The sequence below is a fragment of the Drosophila willistoni genome (genome assembly GCF_018902025.1).
Source record: "Drosophila willistoni isolate 14030-0811.24 chromosome XR unlocalized genomic scaffold, UCI_dwil_1.1 Seg41, whole genome shotgun sequence".
Classification (NCBI taxonomy): domain Eukaryota; kingdom Metazoa; phylum Arthropoda; class Insecta; order Diptera; family Drosophilidae; genus Drosophila; species Drosophila willistoni.
In genome coordinates, this window is record NW_025814058.1 from 1,903,129 (window position 1) to 1,920,940 (window position 17,812).

The 17,812-nt window shown below is 39.4% G+C and overlaps 3 protein-coding genes and 1 long non-coding RNA gene across 6 annotated transcripts; 2 read left to right on the plus strand and 2 right to left on the minus strand.

Moving 5' to 3' along the window:
• The first annotated feature begins 659 nt into the window (after positions 1-659).
• Positions 660-3,459, plus strand: LOC6643007 (eukaryotic translation initiation factor 4E1). Of its 2 annotated transcripts, none has more exons than XM_015178293.3 (5): positions 660-820; positions 2,045-2,436; positions 2,545-2,644; positions 3,005-3,092; positions 3,159-3,459. In XM_015178293.3, the coding sequence occupies exons 1-5, from the start codon at positions 797-799 to the stop codon at positions 3,320-3,322; spliced, it is 768 nt and encodes a 255-aa protein (XP_015033779.1). In that variant the 5' UTR covers positions 660-796; the 3' UTR covers positions 3,323-3,459. The 2 variants fall into 2 exon arrangements, with proteins under 2 accessions (XP_015033779.1, XP_023031854.1); XM_023176086.2 differs by lacking the exon at positions 660-820 and adding an exon at positions 1,702-1,944.
• A 130-nt stretch (positions 3,460-3,589) lies between these two features.
• On the minus strand, positions 3,590-4,583 carry LOC6643008 (fas-associated death domain protein). 2 transcript variants are annotated; one of them, XM_023176154.2, is made up of 2 exons: positions 4,201-4,583; positions 3,590-4,125 (listed from the first exon to the last, which is right to left on the minus strand). In XM_023176154.2, the coding sequence occupies exons 1-2, from the start codon at positions 4,474-4,476 to the stop codon at positions 3,784-3,786; spliced, it is 618 nt and encodes a 205-aa protein (XP_023031922.1). In that variant the 5' UTR covers positions 4,477-4,583; the 3' UTR covers positions 3,590-3,783. The 2 variants fall into 2 exon arrangements, with proteins under 2 accessions (XP_023031922.1, XP_023031921.1); XM_023176153.2 differs by having other exon boundaries at positions 3,590-4,140.
• Positions 4,584-6,924: 2,341 nt separating this feature from the next.
• Positions 6,925-11,814, plus strand: LOC6643009. The gene is made up of 2 exons (XM_023176109.2): positions 6,925-11,416; positions 11,515-11,814. Exons 1-2 carry the CDS (start codon positions 7,362-7,364, stop codon positions 11,576-11,578), a joined length of 4,119 nt encoding a protein of 1,372 aa, XP_023031877.1. The 5' UTR covers positions 6,925-7,361; the 3' UTR covers positions 11,579-11,814.
• Positions 11,815-13,651: 1,837 nt separating this feature from the next.
• Positions 13,652-14,914, minus strand: LOC124460751. The gene is made up of 2 exons (XR_006954757.1): positions 14,860-14,914; positions 13,652-14,804 (listed from the first exon to the last, which is right to left on the minus strand). It is a non-coding gene; the product is annotated as an uncharacterized LOC124460751 (long non-coding RNA).
• Positions 14,915-17,812: the final 2,898 nt, after the last annotated feature.

Here is a 17,812-nt window from a genome sequence, read left to right on the forward strand (position 1 = left end):
AATGTATATGTTCTATTTATTTATAAATTAAGTATTTTCGTTTGGTTTTTTTTTTTATTATTTTTATCATTATTATTATTTGTAACCCTTCCTAACCGCCGGTTTTGGATTTTCTTTATTTGTTGGACTTAAACAAAACAAATACACAAAACCAAGCTAAACATTTACAACAAGAACCACACACGTCCTAGCAATTTAATTGTTTAGTCTCATATATTTGCCCGATTCTTGTTTTTTTTTTTTTTTTTTTGAAGAACACTAAATATCTATAATATACACACCACATATATCAATGTCCTTAACTATTTAATGAAATTAAAGCTAAATAAATTAATAATTATCAAATTGATTTGGGTTCTTCTGTATTTAATCATTGAAATTAAAAATAATGGAGAGCATATGGGTCTCATTACCTTATGGTATAAAATTTAGTTTTGATTTTATTGTCGTTTGCTTAACGTATTTACATAAGTGGCAGCGTCGACTGTAATCGAATATTTTTTAAATTTGCCGCTCAGCGCTACATATCGAAGCGTAATCGATAATTGATCGATTTCCGATGATTTCGGTTGCTTGTGTTATTGTTTTAGATTTCTAATCGATAATTTCGATTTGTTATCGCTGAAATCGAAATTTAGAATTTCGCATTCTGGTCACACTGGAATATAGGTTTTAGACCAAAACTAATAATAAATAATAGTTAGTAAATTCAATAATTACATATAAAAACAGTAACAATTGTACGCAGTTTAAAAGCGTATTTATCGATTTATCAACTGAATAATCAGTGACAATAATGGTAGTGTCGGAAACCGAGAAGGTAAGCATAATTAAGAGGGGAAATCGCCGCCGCATGGTTTTGTCGTAGGCAAAGGCCAAACAGGGTGTTGCACAAGAGCAGTGGAGAGGTGGCACTGAGATATTGGTGAGGGGTGTGTGTGTGTGTGTGTGTGTGCAGCAGTCGAACAAAAAGTGTGCAGCTGGCAGGAGGCAGTTGGCGTGGCTTTTTTTCAATCAGTAAAAAATCACAAAAACCACTCAAAAACACCAAACTACAAACAAGTTATATTGGTTAATTGTTTTTTACACGTCGATGTCATAAATTGTACCCACTCGGTCGCTCTCAGAAATATTCTCTCTCGCATTTAAATATTTCATTTAAGTAGCTGGAATTTGCCAATCGTTTGTGTATGTGTGTGCTTGTGCTTCTATGTGTGCTTGTGCGTGCGTATGTATGTATATGGTAGTCGGTGAGAGCGAAAGAGAGAGAGACAAAGAAAAAAAGTAAATTACTGCAATAAGCCGACAGAATAACAGTTAATTTTCTTCTTTTTATTTGTGCCATGGCAACTGCCGCCTCTAACTTTCATTGCACTGCATAGTTTGAAGAAGAGCAACGGCCTCTCAAAGCTTTGTCTCTAAACCGTTTCTTTTCTTCATTTTTTTTATCCACACACACGCACAAAGAATTTGGCATACAGTGTGAAAAGAGAGAAAAAGTATAATTTAAATTTTGATTTGCCATTTTTTCTCTGTCTACGCAATTTGTTAAGAATAGTTATGCATTCGCAACTGCCACAAGTGAACAAAAAGTGCAAGAACACAACAATTTTTACTAAATAAATTCTTAGCCGCCATATACGAAAAAAATAATAATAAAAAATATTTATATGTATATACATATGTATGTATAAAAAAAAGCTCACATCACTCACTCACACACACACTCACAGTGAATCAGCATCAGTGTCAGCGTCTCTGATCGTCAACGTCGTCCAGCCGCAGCCGCAGTAAACTTTACAGAAAACAAAAAAAAAAAAAATAAAGAAAAAAATCATCCCAACAAGAAGTCGCCCCCGCCCTGCCCCCCACTCATCATCATTCAACATGCAGAGCGATTTTCACAGAATGAAGAATTTTGCCAATCCCAAGTCCATGTTCAAAGTAAAAGCTTCGCCCAACTTCAACATCTTTTGCCTCAAGCAACACCGACATTAATTGCCCCCTTCTCTCTCTACCTCTGTTGCTCTCTTTGTCTATTTAGAGCAGTGCTGTTCCGGCTAACAGTGAACAGGTGGCCCCAGGACGTCCAGAACCTGCCCCAAATGCTCCAGCCACTGCCGTTCCACCAGCATCTAAAGAGGAATCGAAACCCGTTTCTGGTGAATCAGCCCCTACCCAAATTCCAGGCAACGCAGGCGGCGGCACCAACACCGATGAGACTGTAAGAACGGAACATCTGTTCAAGCATCCACTTCAAAACACATGGACTTTGTGGTATTTGGAAAATGATCGCAGTAAATCCTGGGAAGACATGCAAAATGAAATTACCAGCTTTGATGCCGTCGAGGATTTCTGGAGTCTATATAACCACATTAAACCGCCATCGGAGATCAAATTGGGCAGTGATTACTCGCTCTTTAAGAAGGGAATACGGTAAGCTGAAATTTTGATGTTAGCATTCTCTGTTCCCCCAATAGAGACAATATTTATATACATACGTTTAACACTGGTATTAAAAGATGCAATTTTTCTATTCCTTAGTCCCATGTGGGAAGATGCTGCCAATAAGCAAGGTGGTCGCTGGGTAATTACACTCAATAAGAGCTCCAAAAACGATTTAGATAACTTATGGCTCGATGTGGTGAGTAAACAAACGAATAGTAACTACAGAACATCACCATTATGGAGGATAACAATAAGTAGTAGTCCAGTGCAATCAGTGTGACTTATCTTGTTTAAAGCACTATATCACACTTTACCACTTCTTCTTCCTACTATGTAGGTGCATACTTGCCATTTCAATTTTTGGCAGAATGAGGCAGTTGTAAAGTAAATACAATTTGTTTCTAGCAATTGTGCTTAAAATTTAAGTGCCTCTGCTGCACAAGAACAAATACAATGCGTCCTTAGTTAGTTATTCAGTTAATAGCGTATAATTGGTGGATTATACCCATTTTATAGATTTTAAACATTACTAACCGACTATTTCTTTTATTTACAGTTGCTTTGCCTGATTGGAGAGACATTTGATAACTCGGATCAAATTTGTGGCGCCGTTGTCAACATACGCGGTAAAAGTAACAAAATTTGTAAGTTATCTAATCAATGCATTTCCTGTGTTTTTTTGCAAATTTTAATGACATCATCGATTCTAGCTATCTGGACGGCTAATGGTAACAATGAGGAAGCTGCTCTTGAGATTGGGCACAAGCTCCGCGATGCTCTGCGTCTGGGACGACAGAATTCATTGCAATATCAACTGCACAAGGACACCATGGTCAAGCAGGGCTCGAACGTTAAATCGATCTACACTTTATAAACGGTTTCTCCTTACCTTTTTTTTCTCTGAAATATTTTTTTTTTTATTTGTGTGGTTCAAAACCAGCATCTATCGAGCAGTCTACGCAACACCGGAAACAAGAGATGTTAATAAATTAATACCTACTTCCTACCATCCTTCTTCTCCCTCTTACTTTTATTATCAAAAATCGGAATAATACGAATCCAATCGATCGATCGATCGTCCGCTTTTTGTAGTCATTGTCATTAATGAATTATAAACAACAAATTATAAAAAAAAAAAACATTTTTAATATATTATTTATTTAACTTTAATATGGGAATCACAATTCATCGGGATTCTTCTCAACAATGATTTGTCGTAATTCAGTCAGTATATGATATGAGATGTAAAGAATTTACCGATATAGGCATAGGCATCAGCAGGTGCTTCTTAATTAATGAATAAAATGCGGAATTTTGACAAACATGCATGAAAATTCAGTGCGACATGGTATCCTCTACTCGATTGCGCAGATCGTTTCGTCCCGCTCCAGAGAGGCCCCGGCAGAGACGTTTAAGGAATTGTCTAGGATCATGTACTTCATCCTCCTCAGCCATCTTTAGTAAATACAATATGCGCGATTTCAAGTCCCGTGGATAACGCTCCTCCATGTCATCCATTGCTCCCTCGCTTATATTAAGTTGACGACCCAAATCTCGCCAAGATCGGCCCAGTTGTTCGGAGATTTTTTTAAAAACTGCCACCCGTTTGTTTTCCGAGAACGCAGCGGGTGTTACATAGTTCTGTTGAACTGAAGTTGGAACTACCATCGGTACAGGCTGTGGAGACACATTCTGAATGCGCAATTGCTGTTGCAGCTCTTCGGCAAGACGTTCTTCTTGGTATAGATTTACCTGCACTGGATGTTGAACCCGAATGGGTTGGTAGGCGTTTATTTGTTGCAGAGTTTCCTGGTTCTTTGTCATCTTCTTCAATGGTTGAACATTTTCCTCATTTAGTTCATCGTTGTTTTCGAGACAGGCAATCAAATCCTCTAACGTGTGAATCTGATCTAAACGACGCACACTACCGATTTCGTGTGCAAGTAAATCTTTAAGGAATTCTATATTACAGTCCTCTCCGGCCTCTAACATTTTTTTTAAGATATCATAGCTTAAATGGCTCGACATGTTCCGAATTCTTTTTGAACGGGACTTCCACAAAATTTAATTAAAAATGTTTCCCCAAATAAATTTGGTACAGCTAAAAAATAGAGCTGGAAAAAACATCGATGATACTGTCGATACATCGATGGTTTTGTATTTTTTACAAAACATCGATGTTTGCCCAACACTATCGATGTTTTTTCTTTCATTTTTGTGCAATTCAATTTGGAGAGTGGATTTTACGGTAAATATTTACTATAGCTAAATATAAAAATAAGACTTAAAATACTGATTAATATTAGATCTTAAAATATTAAGAACAAAAAAGAGTTAATTTCAAAATTAAATTAAAAATGAAAACAAAACCGAAAATAGAAAAATTTAAAAAAAAAATCATCAAAATGACGGACGATGAGTTGTATGAATTTTTGTTTGCTCATAGAGCACTTTGAAGGACAGTAAATTGTACCTCCTGTGGTAAACCAGCGACATTGATCAAGGATCTTAATTTCCGATGTCAACGTCAATACCGATGCGTACAGAATCGGCGGCAAATGTATAACAGGTGTAAATTTTTGTCAGGAAAGACTCGATTTTTGAGCAATCTAAAGTCTGGGAAAAATCTGCTACCATGGAGCAGAAGTTCAATGAGGATGAGCATGGGATGTCTTTATTCGGGAGGTATACCTGTTACTAGGGTGAATTCGGGAAACGGAAATGAGGCCAGCTCTGCTTGAGGTAATAAGGACAAGGAACAAGGAAGCATCGCCACCGAAAACCCACTGGCCCTCAACAACTCTACCTCTGTTGTATTTCCTGACACTTCGTATTTCTTCGTATAGTACCCAAAGCTAAAATTCTTTAACCGCCAAATATTCAAAAGAGGCAATGAATTAAAAAAATTATCAAAACAAAGTCGAAAATTCAGTTGCATGGGCACTTCTGGTCATTCTCACAGGTAGACTCTATCAGAGTTTCAGATTACTTAGACATGTTAATAAGAATGTACTTTCAGCTAAGTCTAGTTACTTCCATAGAAAATTTGGAAATGCAGTCACAGAGTAATCCTTTCCGCCATCAGCATTTCTATTTTCTTTAGATAACTTTGGAGGCCTTGGAGCAGATTCAATAAACTAACCTAATATTAATAATTCTTTCCGTTCTTAAACCATTTTCTTTAAAAAGGTCACAAAAGACACTCACAAAAGAAATAGAAATAATAAGAAATATAATTCAAATGCTATCAATTTGCTCTATTTTAAATGAAGCCAAATAATCTTATTTTTAGCCTAGCTAACACATTAATAAAAAAGTTTTATCGTTGCAGTGCTAGGATGCCAGGAACAAATTAATTATTAATTTATTTATTTCAATTTTCCGAAATAGTAAATATTTAAATTAATTGATATCAAAATAAATAACATTTAAAAGAATTTTTAGTTAATTTGAATTTTAATGGCTGTCATTCCGTCACACGAAGGTTTGATAATAACGCGTTCTAATTGTTAAACACTGGAAGTTCACATTTCATAAATCCTTATAGTGATTAAAACGACTTAACGATTTGTCAATTCTTTTGTGGCTTGTTTTCTATTCCCTATTTTTTCTTATTGTAATTTAATATTCCATTTAGGTAAATACATATGTAGGTTGTTTACCTGTTTCTTTAACCTTTAACTTTACGTCATTGCCCATTAAATTAACTCAATTGCACTGAAGTATAACAATTAATATTATCACATTATTATATGGATAAATTTCTGTCAATTGTATTTTGAAATAATAAACATTTTTTTTTATCAACAATCTATTTGAATTTGCCGCAACAATTTGAATATGGCGCCAATTTTTAACCAGAAAGTTTGGTATCTGGCAACGCCATTTGGCGCGCTTTCCAACATTGTCGTAACATTTGGCCACACTATTTTAGCTGGAAACAGTTAAATTCAGCTACTTTTAGCTTTAATCCCGCTAAAAATTTTCAATTTTCTTTTGTTAATTACACAAAAACTACGAAATCGTCAAGGCGCCCTTGAGGTCGTGCTCGTGGAATTTTTCTCTTTCGTTTGATACCAAATTTATGTTGTTTAAGCGCGTTTTGGGCCCGAGTAGCTATAGTAAATATTTACCACAAATTTAATTATATTTACCCGATTTTTGTTTAAAAACCTGTTATACTAAAGAAGGCTGTTATTATTTTCAACCGAATATGTTAACTTGTATAATTCAACAAGACTTATACAGATTTTGAACACTTCAATGGTCTTAGGCATTATTCATTATTCGAAACAACCGCTAAGAACAATTTTTTTTTAGTTAAACCACACTCACATTGAGTTTGGCAGGATATTTTTGTGTTTGGCAACACACTTCTGGGTATCGATAATTGTGTTTGTAAAAATACTCGATATGTATCGATACTCGATATCGATATCCGAATATATACAAAATTCATTGATTTTCGTAAGAAAAACACACACACAAAAAACTATTTAATATAGCCCAAAAAAGAATCAAAGTGAACCCGAGAGAGAGCGAGGGAGATTGGTCAAGCCGTTTGGAGCCAGGCCATAACCATCAATGTGATACCCATACCCGAGCTCCAACTGGGCCTAGGCCACTACCAATAAGAAGATTTTTGTGCTCCCAATCAGAAAAACTGCATCACACACATACGACGGGGTGTAAAAGGAAAACGCAAGACATATAATACACACAGCAAAAAACGAAAGAGCAGAATAAGAAGGGGAAAAAACAATAACAACAAATTTAAGAAAAGACAGGAGAAAATCAAAATGAAAACCAACTTTAAAATGACAATCTATTTTCCGCATTAACATAAGCCGTAGGAGCAGCAGCATACGAGGAAGGGGTAAGGGGAAAGGAAGAGCCGCGGGGCCGGCCGTAAAATGCCAAGAAACACTTGCAGGCCAAGTGAAGATTGCGTAGGTAGTGCAAATGGTAGCCAAGAGCAGACGCAGCAAGATGCCAACACCAACAACAATAACAACAAAGACAGCGGATCTTCCAGCATTGTCAAGCAGGAGTTCCAGCCAGCTCCAGCACCAGCTGTTGGCCACAGAAAGTCGGAACGTCGGAGAGTGGCCCGAGACATATTCCTGGTATTCGAGGAGCAATCGACTCGGCGGCGTGGTAAGGGGGCACGTGGCAAGAATACGCGAGCCAAACAGAAATTCGGTCATTTGAAAGTGGCCAATACGCCTCGAATCAATAAGAATTTGTTGCGTGAAATTAAAACGGAACCAAAGTGCAGCACAACGGAGACAGTGGCATCAGCTCCTCCTCCACCCACACCTGCTTTACATCCAGCTACATTGCATGAGCCAGAGCCGCAGCTTGAGCTGGAGCCACCAGAGCCAGAATCACAGCCAGTGCCAGCTAAGTCGAAGACCAAAGCAACTGCAGTGAAAATTGAAACCAAAATTGTAACGGAATCTTTAAGAGAGCCAAATCCTGTACCCCAACCGCCTTCTCCGCCGCCTCCACCCCCACCACCGCCTCCTCCGCCACCTGTTAATAATGATTCTCCTCCTGTTCCCGCTCCTGAAACAACTACACCCACAATAACTTCAAATCCTGTTCCTGCTACAGCTCCACCTACAGCTTCAACTTCAACTTCTTCCTTAACCACACCTAGCGTCAATCCCATATTCCTGTGGGTCAAGCAGGATGACACTCGCATAGTTGAGGTACGCTGTGAGGATTATGATAAACGGAATCGCATACGCCTGACCAAAACCACCAATGGCTGGCGTTCCATGCCACGCACAGATGCCTCAAGTACCAGAATAGTGAAATACTTCCATGGGTCGCATGCAGCACCGTCATTAATGAAGGTCAAACGAGAGCATCAACAGCAACAGGAACAGCATGAACAACAGGAACACCCACACCACCATCATCATCATCATCAGCAGCAGCAACAAGAAGAGCAGCAGGAACAGGAGCTGGAATTGGATCACGAACTGGAGCCAGAGCAATCGGGCAATCTCCTCAATGACTGGGAACAAATCCCTGAAGATGCCATGGATGAAGTGCAATCACAGACACAGCAACAAGACCAGCAGGTGGATGAGCCTGGCTCGGCGGTCATTGAGCATGTTGTCGTATTGCCAGCTGCAACTAATCAGCAACCAATGGAAGATGCCGCTTGCACGCCCACTCCGACGCCTTGTTTTGATGCCTTGTTGGACAGCGAGACAAATGCATCATCTACGAAAGCTACCAAGACCAATACGCCCACATATCAAAGTTCCACACCCTCGCCGATGGAATTGCAACTGTGTCCAAAGACGGGCTTATTTCTACCAAAAGGATCGCAGATGCCATTGGTCAGTGATCAAGCCGAGGAGGACGATGACGACGACGATGCGCATGCAGAGAATGAACAGCGCCCGCAGGAGGAAGTGGACAAACCCATGGCAATGGATGCCATCGAATGTCTCGATGCAAATACCAAGAATCTTAAGGATCTTCTCGACGATGCTGATGATCTGCTGCAAAATTGCACCAGTGACAATGGTAGCAATGGAGCTGATCTTCTTGACTCCTTGGTCAAGCGGAGTTGCGAGGATAATCTGATGCAGGACAACAGTAACAATGCCCAGCGACAGCAGGAACAGACGACAACAACAACGGACAGTGATGATGACGCATTAAGCTCATTCTGTGTTCCCGACTTGGGCAAAGACTTACCCAGCATTCTCAACATAGACAATGATGACGATGATACTCCCAAATGCTTGTCCTTTAATGAGGCTGGTGAAATTGAAGGACTGAATGGTGAACTCTTCTTGGGCATTGAAGCCTTTGAAAAGCAAGCTGCAGCAGCGGCAGCAGCAGCGGCGGCTGCAGCTGCGGCGGCGGTATCAGTGGCATCGGCTACGACAGCAGGAAGAACCGAGGATGAAGTAGTTGTCGAACCTGAACCCATTGCTACACCAGCTACTGTCGAACTGACACCCATGACGCCCACTCCGACGCCGACGCCGACACCAACACCGACGCCAACTGCAACTCCAACTCCAGAAAAAGACCGGGAAATAACTGAGAAGTCGATACCTGATGAGACACCAAAAGATCTGAGCTACAAGAAACGCGAGGAGGTCTGTCCACCATCAGAGTCGCGAAGTCAGTGTGCGGTGACATCCAGTTCGGACATCCTGAAATCTCCCGAATCGGAGCTGCAGGCTAACTCAATTATCTCAGGCGCCACCACGTCGATACCAGCCGAAGTGGAGACCACTTCGGAAACGATTAAAAATCTCATTCTGGAACAGTTTCTCAAGCTCAACTCGCAGCAGAATTCGAATGCCCAGCAGGCGGAGCCCATGGATTTGGGCAAAGCCGGTCGAGAGGGTAAATTGGAAACTGTCGTCATTGACGACGAGGAGGAGTCGCCGCCATTGAAAAAGCGTTCCAAGGCCAGCATTAAATTGGACAAAGATCCGGATCCATTGACACAGTTGAAGATGCTCATCAGTAATCCGCAATGGAAGGTGCCGGATCCCATATTAGTGCCCAAGGATCGTTTGGGTGCCGTCTTGGCATCGCCGGCCCGTGAGATTCCCTTGCTGCTGACCACCAGACCCGAGTTACGTTTGCCAGAGGCATTTGCCTATCCGGAAATCATACAGAATCCCAATATTTTAGTGGTTACCATGGAACAACTGGAGGCCATACTAAAAACCGAATCGGAGCAATCGACAAAGGGGGCCAGCAGTAAAGTTAATCAAACTGTAGAAGAACCTCCACTTACCGTCACGGGTAAAGTGAGAAGTAGTCCCAGTCCCAACAAGCCATTGCCAGCTGCAGCTGCCATGCCAGCCAAGACTCCGCTCCATAATCTACAATCGAAGGCTGCGCCAGTGGTTGTAGCTGCCCCCACACCCACGCCACCTTCACCCTCGCTATCGGCCGATTCAAGTCATTTGTCCCCGGAGCTAAATGCCACCACATTGGCTTTGCTTCAGCAAATGCTGTGGCTTCCATATTTTGGACAATTGTCACAGGAGTTCTTCAAAACCATCAAGGATCCTTTGGGCCTGCAAAAGAAATTCATGAGTAACTTGCTCCCCCTGTACAACAGTCAGTTTGGTCTGCAGCATTTGGATGAGCTGTACAAGCATTGTCTCAAGCAAAAGCCCACGGCGGCGGAAGAACCGCAACAGGCCAAGACACCAGCGGCAGCAACAGCTTCACCTGCAGCTCAACCAGCGCCAGCTCCAGCAGCCGCCACATCATCTGCGTCAACAGCAAATGCAGCCACCGCTGCTGCCTTTAATGGGTTTGCCAATCCCGTTGAGCTGGCGATAATGCAAAAGTTAATGCAACCGCAATTGTCGAATTTATTCAATTGGAAAGATGGAGCGCTTCCTACTGGCAAGGATACAGCGCACTCCTCTACCTCTCATCAACAGCCGCAGCAGCAACATCATCATCACCATCATCAGGAGCATAAGCGACCCAGGCGTGATCCGGAAGCTGCGAAGCCTACAGCAGCGGCCGCACATGCGCCGAATCCGACAACAACCAACCTAGCTCCACCTGCTGAACACAAGCCACGCCTCACCTGCAAATCCCTCTCGAATCTGTTGGAGCCCGAGCCGAGTAACGTGATGCCGCTGCTTAATGTGCCCTTCGACAGCCTGCGGCGAAATCAATTGATGCAAAAGCCATCCGGACCTCATGAGCACATCAAAGAGCACGCCAGCACCGGCCGCACTCTGCGCTCCAGCAAGGCCAGTGTAACCTATAATCCCTTGGAGCAGGCCAGGCAACAGCAGCAGCAGATGCAGTCTTCCTCGGCGACGCAGCAGCGAAAACGTGGCAATATGTTGTCAACGCAAGAGCAACATACCCAGCAGCAGCAACTGGCTGAGGCAGCGGCAGCAGCTGCCTCTTTAGATGCCAATTCCGCCCTATGGCATCCATTATTTGGCAGGTAGATGTTTCTCTCTCTCTCTCTATCTCTCTTACGCTCTCTATCTATTCTAAATGTTCTAATGCATGGTTTTTTTTATGTGTAAATATCTCTTGCAGCAATCCCAAACAGGGCTATAACAGTCCTTGGCAATGGACCACAGTGACTGCCACTGGTGAATGACAGTCAAGCCGGGCTCACAAGGAGCCGGCAGCAGTACCTGCAGCGGTAACAAGAACGGCCAGCTACGAGGAACAACAACCACAACAGCCATCACTATCATCCATGGGTGGACCATCTGGAATGACAGGAGGAGTATCAACGTCTGCTGGTTTCGGTGGATCTTTGTCGCATTTGTCACAGCATTCACAGCAGCAACAGATTCCAACAGCTAGTAATCAAAATCAAAATCAACAACAACAGAACAACAGCAGCAGCAACAGCAACAACAACAACAACAACAACAACAACAACAATAATAACATTGGCAATAAATTTGGCTATGCGATGGACAATATGTTCCAGAATAATCAACAATTGGCTGCAGCTGCCGTCGCCCGCGAATCTTTAATCAATTCCTATCTGTATCAGAAGGAAAGCACTGAGGTTAACTCCAATAATTATTTAAATGAGCAGCAAGGCTATTGGCAACAGCAACAACAACAGAAACAACAACACCAGCAGCAGCAGCTGCAGCAGCAGCAACACCAACAGCAGCAGCAACAACAACAACAACAACAACAACAACAGCAGCAGCAACAACAATCGTGGAATAGCAACAGTGGCAGCATTATCGGCGGCAGCAACAACAACAACAACAACAATAATAATAACAACAACAACAACAACAATACTAACAGTAACCAGCGTAGCAATAATTATGCCAACAATTATGCAGCAGCAGCAGCTGCTTCCATGTATATGCAACATTTCAATCCATATATGCAACAAAAGGCTGCAATGCTAGCCGAAAAGGCAGCCCAAGCGGCAGCGGCAGCTGCTGTCAACAATAAGCATGGCCAACACCATGGACATGGACGCTTTGGCGGTGACTATGGTTAGAATATCGTTCACAGATCCCCCCCAAGCATATTAACATTTAACATATAGATATATTATATATACCTACCATACTACACACATATATGTATAATTATATATATATATATAGAGGCAACTTATAGGCGCCATTTTAACGCCAGGAATTGGTCCTTTAATTTAACAGTAACAACAACAACAACAAGAACAGCAACAGCAACAACAACAAGGTAACCGGCAAGCAACAACAATAATTTATAACACAAATGAAAAAACAAAAAAAAAAACGGAAAACGGATAAATGAAAACTTTAATTGAATTAGTAAAAATTTGTTATTGGTAGTTTGTTAACAAAAAAAAAAAAAAACAAAACAAAACAAAAAAAAAAAAACTTAAAAAAAGAAAGCAAATGCTAAGTAGTAGAGAAACTGAGGCAAAACAAAACAAAAAAAATGTAAGGCGAAAAGATGAAAAGAAAAAAAACCTAATTATTGTATTATTGTTAACCAAAATCTATTATTATTATTATTATTATTATCTCAAGCTGCGTTATATTATTATTATTATCATTATGATTATTAACTCGTGTGTCTGTATATAGCGTTTTTATCTAGATGTATTACATTTAATGAGTGACCCACCCCCCCCTCCAACCAACCAACCAACCAATCTACTATCTATCAACCATTTCCATTATTATCATCACCCACACCCAGACCCTAATACCCCCCTAAGACCAAAAATTCGCCACGCAGCGCTAAAAAAGGCAACCAAGAAGAAAGCAAAGCAAAGAATTAGCAAAAAAAAAAAACTGCAAAAACATTTGCTATCTTTGGTTCGGCTTCAGTTTGAGGAGTCTTTATCTATCTATAACTGAAAATGAAAAACAACAAAAAATCAAAATAATGCGCTATATTGAACTGAACCTTAAGGAAAGCAAACGTTTCCGCAGACAATTAAAGAGATGCAAAACATTTTGTATTCATTCCGAATGTTTCCGAATAACAATATATATATATATATATATTTTTTTTTTTGTTTTTACCTAGTTATTATCATTATAATTATATATGCTTATTATTTATGAAATCCAATTGAGAAAAATCCCAAAAAATGTGCAATCTAATAATGATAATGGACAAAATAAAGAAAAAAAAACCTTTTAGAGAATTTCGCTGATAAAGCAACAGAATAGCTAAAAAAAAAACAAAATGAAAATCAACCAAAAGAAAACATATTTAATGGGGTTTAAAGACGAAAAATTTGTTTTACAATTAGATATAACCAAGATACAATAAGTCTTCTTACGAAAGAGATAATTAGAAAAATTAGCACGCTTTGGCTCGAACGAGACTAAGTTATATTGTATCTTGGTTGGTAAGTACTATTTCCACAAAACAATCCGACATCAAATAGGTGCATATATACATTATATGCAATGTCTTCCTAGGATGTCCTTTGCGATCTTTACAGATTGGCCTCAAAAAATCTAAGGGATCATCTAAAAATGCAGAAAACAACATTTTCCGGGAATGTTATTATTTCAGCTTTTTGAAGGACACTCCAGGACTTGGTGATATAAATCGATACGCATAGATACCAAGGGAGACCCAAATTGTCCTTAAAATGGCCGAGCTATTAAAACCTTACTGTTTTTTGGACTTGTAATTTTTTCCAAGTGGCAAAAAAACTGAAGAAAATTACAAAACCCTTGATATCTCGGCTCTCCTCAGGACTATCGAGATGTCCTTTGCACCAAAGATAGGCCATGATGATTGGAGTTCTATGATATTCCGTTCATCCTGATCCGGACTCGCGAGATATTTGCCACTTCTTCATAAACAAAAAAGTCCTTGTATCTCAGTTTCCCAAATGAAATTTCAGGATCTGTTAGTGTCAGTCGAAGACCGTCGTCAAGAACTACTTTATGACTAAAGGACATTCTGTTTGTCCTTGAAATGGGTGAGCTATAGAGATATTTATGTTTTTTTTTTTGGGATTTTTAGTAATTTTTCTGATCAACCCCTTATAAAAATTCGAGCAATATTTTTGGAAGGATATTGAAAGCCCTTGAATGCAGATCGATAGTCCTGATCCCGTAGGATCGAAAAAAATATGTCCTGCCAAAATCGATCAATGACCTGCATCCACAAATCCTGCCGCAGGATGAAAGAATGCTTTTTCCTAGGCTGTCCTTAACGATCTCTACAGATAGGCATCTAAATGTTGGAGTCGTCTAAAAAGGCTTGATTTGAAAATTATCGAAAAGGTCTTTTTTTCAAGCCATCCGAAGCACCACCCAGGACTTGGGGAGCTTAGTCGATGCGGACGATCAAGGACTTCCATCTGACAAAGTTTATCCCGATCAGCACTAAAGTAAGCCAAGTTATGAGAATTTTTAGCAATTTTTGACTTGTAATTTTTACCTTATTAAAATCATTTAGGTAGCGTAAATTTAGGGTGTATAATATACATAATTTTTTTCTGAACTAAATCTAATCTAGATTAGAAAATCACTGTTATTACTACTAGTTTGGCGTATTACATTGTTAAGATAATTTGTAAATAGATTCAATACAATACATACAAAATTTTTGTCGGATTTTTAAAAAAGTATTGCAAACTTATTTCGGTTCCTTTTTTTTAAATTTTACTGCAAGGCGGGTTTTTTGACGAAATTTGCTCTAAAGAAAATATGAAATACCAGGCCAACAGAATTACTTAGTAGGCGACTGGCAAAAAATTTGTTTTAAATATGTAACGGAAATATGGTCATTTGAATTTTTAAATTTGACGGGCAGGTGGAATTTTTGAATTTAGCGGGCAACAATATTTGAACTTCTAACGACGAAATTTGCTCTGGGTAAAATAGGAAATAATGGATTAAAAATGTTTTTAAATGTATAACGGACTTTTGGGCAAGGAGGTGTGCAACAAAATGGAAAATCATAAAATCCTCACAATGCTATTGAAATGATTCGTTTGACAATATTTTCGCCCTGATGCTCCAAAGGACACGCGAAATATTTAATGCTTCTATTTACCCCCATTAAGTAGGCAATACTTTTCAAATTGTTGATCCCAAAAGTATGCTAGATACATGTTATATTTAGATTTAGATAAAAAATACAAGTCAAAAAATCAGTAATCTGCTTATAGCTCCCTTATTAAAAGGATTATCGGGATGTCATTTTGCCAGATGGAAGTCCCTGCTCAGACAAATCGACTGGTCTCACCATGTCCTGGAATATCCATCCAAATGGTAAAAAAATATATTTTCAGAGAATTTCATGTCCTGCATCCGTAGATGACCCCAACTTTTTTTGACGCCAATCGATGGAGAGCATCAAGGAGATTCGAGGAAACCATATCCTTTCATCCTGCGGCAGGATTTGTAGATACAGGAGCCAAAAAACAAAAAATAGATAATTTTCTCGATGCTATATTTTTCTCAATCCTCCGGAGTCAGGACTGTCGATCTGCATTTAAGGACTTTCAATATCCTTCCAAAAATATTGCTCGAAAATATATAACTCACTACTTTCAAGAACGAACAGAATGTCCTTTAGTCAGATAGTAGTCCTTGATGCCGGTCTTCGACGGGCACATACAGATCCTGAAATGTCGTTCGGGAAACTGAGATACAAGCACTTTATTTGTTTATGAAAAAATGACACATATCTATCGAGTCCTTTACAGGATCAGGACGAATGGGTGGTGTTATAACACTCCAATCACCAAGGAGGATTATGGTTTGTACAAAAGGACATCTCGATAGACCTGCGGAGACAGGACATTGACCGAGTTCGACATGACATACTTTTCCATGTCAATATCCTGTGTTGCTTGTTGCATGATGTTTCCATGACCATTTAGCTTCTTCCCCTAAAAACCAACTAGGAACCTTACCACATGGCCTCGTTTGAGCAGCTGAAGCTGGGTCTATTGCTGCTTCTGCTGATAACGTGGGCATTGATGATGTCATAGACTTGCCAACAGAAGTAATACAGAGGGCAGGCACGAAGAAAATTCAACAACAACTCCGCAAGTCATTAATGCCAATTTAGTATAGAATGTCTTGGAAATGCACAGACAATTCTTAAAAAAGGATTCCTCTTTTTATGTAGACAAATTGTTGCAGGAAGAGAGACCATCAATGAGTTGCAGATAACTTCCTCATCTTTCATGCTGGTCGCATTGGTCACTCACGGCCTAACATTGTGCGTAAACTTTGATGGACTTAAAGGTATTTCAATTGCTAAGCTGACCACAAACTTAATAACCATATAAATGATTGTTTAAATATCAATAAGTTCGTTTAAATTGGATGATCTATTTATAAAAACCAGAAGGCCGGGGCTAACTTCGACCGCGTCAAAGTATCTTTTTCCTTACCTATTGTAACGTGCAACGAACACGGGTAGGCTAGTTGTTGTCTCTCAGCTAAGGTGTGCACGCTGTAATGAATTCCGGCTACTGGCTCGTCGGCCACGAGTGTGGGTTGTTTTTAATTTCCTTAGGCTGAGGCCTACTGCTTATTATTACAATAAATGCGTGCTTGCGAAAGCCATATATAATCCGGAGAATTCACAATACCAGAAGAAAGAAAGGAAACTGAAAATATCCTCCATTATCGTCAAAAAAAAAAACACACGAGATTCCTCAGATGGTCTAGAGGACTCCTATCTGCCCACCCTTCCTTGGCCTTGCATGTACCAAAAAAACAAAGAAAATTGTTGCAAGACCCCTTGTGTGTGAAACTGTAACTCTATCTACGGAGTAGCCTGCAGGAGATCAAACAACATCAGATTTTAAAAGACATTATAAAATAATTTATTAACACTAAAAATATTCTAACCATAACTCCATTGAGACGCTAACTCTTCTCGAATACCAGATATATATATTTTTTTCCCAATCTATATATATGTAAGCCTATAATAAAATTTATCTTAATTATGGACAAGCATGCTTATAAGTAGAAACTGACAAAAAAAAATTTAATCCAAGGAAAAGGTTAGGAAATACATTATCCCAATAAACAAGGTATTAATTGTATTACTTAAAGCTAAAAGAAAGTTGACAAAAAAAAATTGACCTATGGCTGTGCAAAAAAAAACTGGATTGTCAAGCGCAATTAGTAAAATAAAACAGAACAAAATTCGGGGATTTAGGAGGTGTTTTTTTTTTTCTTAACTTTTCATTTCGATCATATGTATCTCCATTAGCTTTCATAGAAGAGACAATTATGGCCGAAGGGGAATATGGTGGGGCGGTCTGATTTTTTTTTCTTTTAATTAATTCTCTCTTTAATTTTTCTTTTCCCCCTTTTCTTGTGGGTTTTTTTTCTCTTTTTTTTTTTTTTTTTTTTCTTTTGAC

Bases quoted from the DNA above. Each gene is read 5' to 3' on its own strand.
- LOC6643009 (XM_023176109.2), top strand. From the start codon at position 7,362: ATGCCAAGAAACACTTGCAGGCCAAGTGAAGATTGCGTAGGTAGTGCA. The intron at 11,417-11,514 runs GTAGATGTTTCT...TATCTCTTGCAG, and splicing joins TGGCATCCATTATTTGGCAG to CAATCCCAAACAGGGCTATA.
- LOC6643008 (XM_023176153.2), bottom strand. From the start codon at position 4,476: ATGTCGAGCCATTTAAGCTATGATATCTTAAAAAAAATGTTAGAGGCC. The intron at 4,141-4,200 runs GTAAATCTATAC...TTGCGCATTCAG, and splicing joins GGGTTCAACATCCAGTGCAG to AATGTGTCTCCACAGCCTGT.
- LOC6643007 (XM_023176086.2), top strand. From the start codon at position 1,888: ATGCAGAGCGATTTTCACAGAATGAAGAATTTTGCCAATCCCAAGTCC. The intron at 1,945-2,044 runs GTAAAAGCTTCG...TTGTCTATTTAG, and splicing joins ATCCCAAGTCCATGTTCAAA to AGCAGTGCTGTTCCGGCTAA. The intron at 3,093-3,158 runs GTAAGTTATCTA...CATCGATTCTAG, and splicing joins CGGTAAAAGTAACAAAATTT to CTATCTGGACGGCTAATGGT.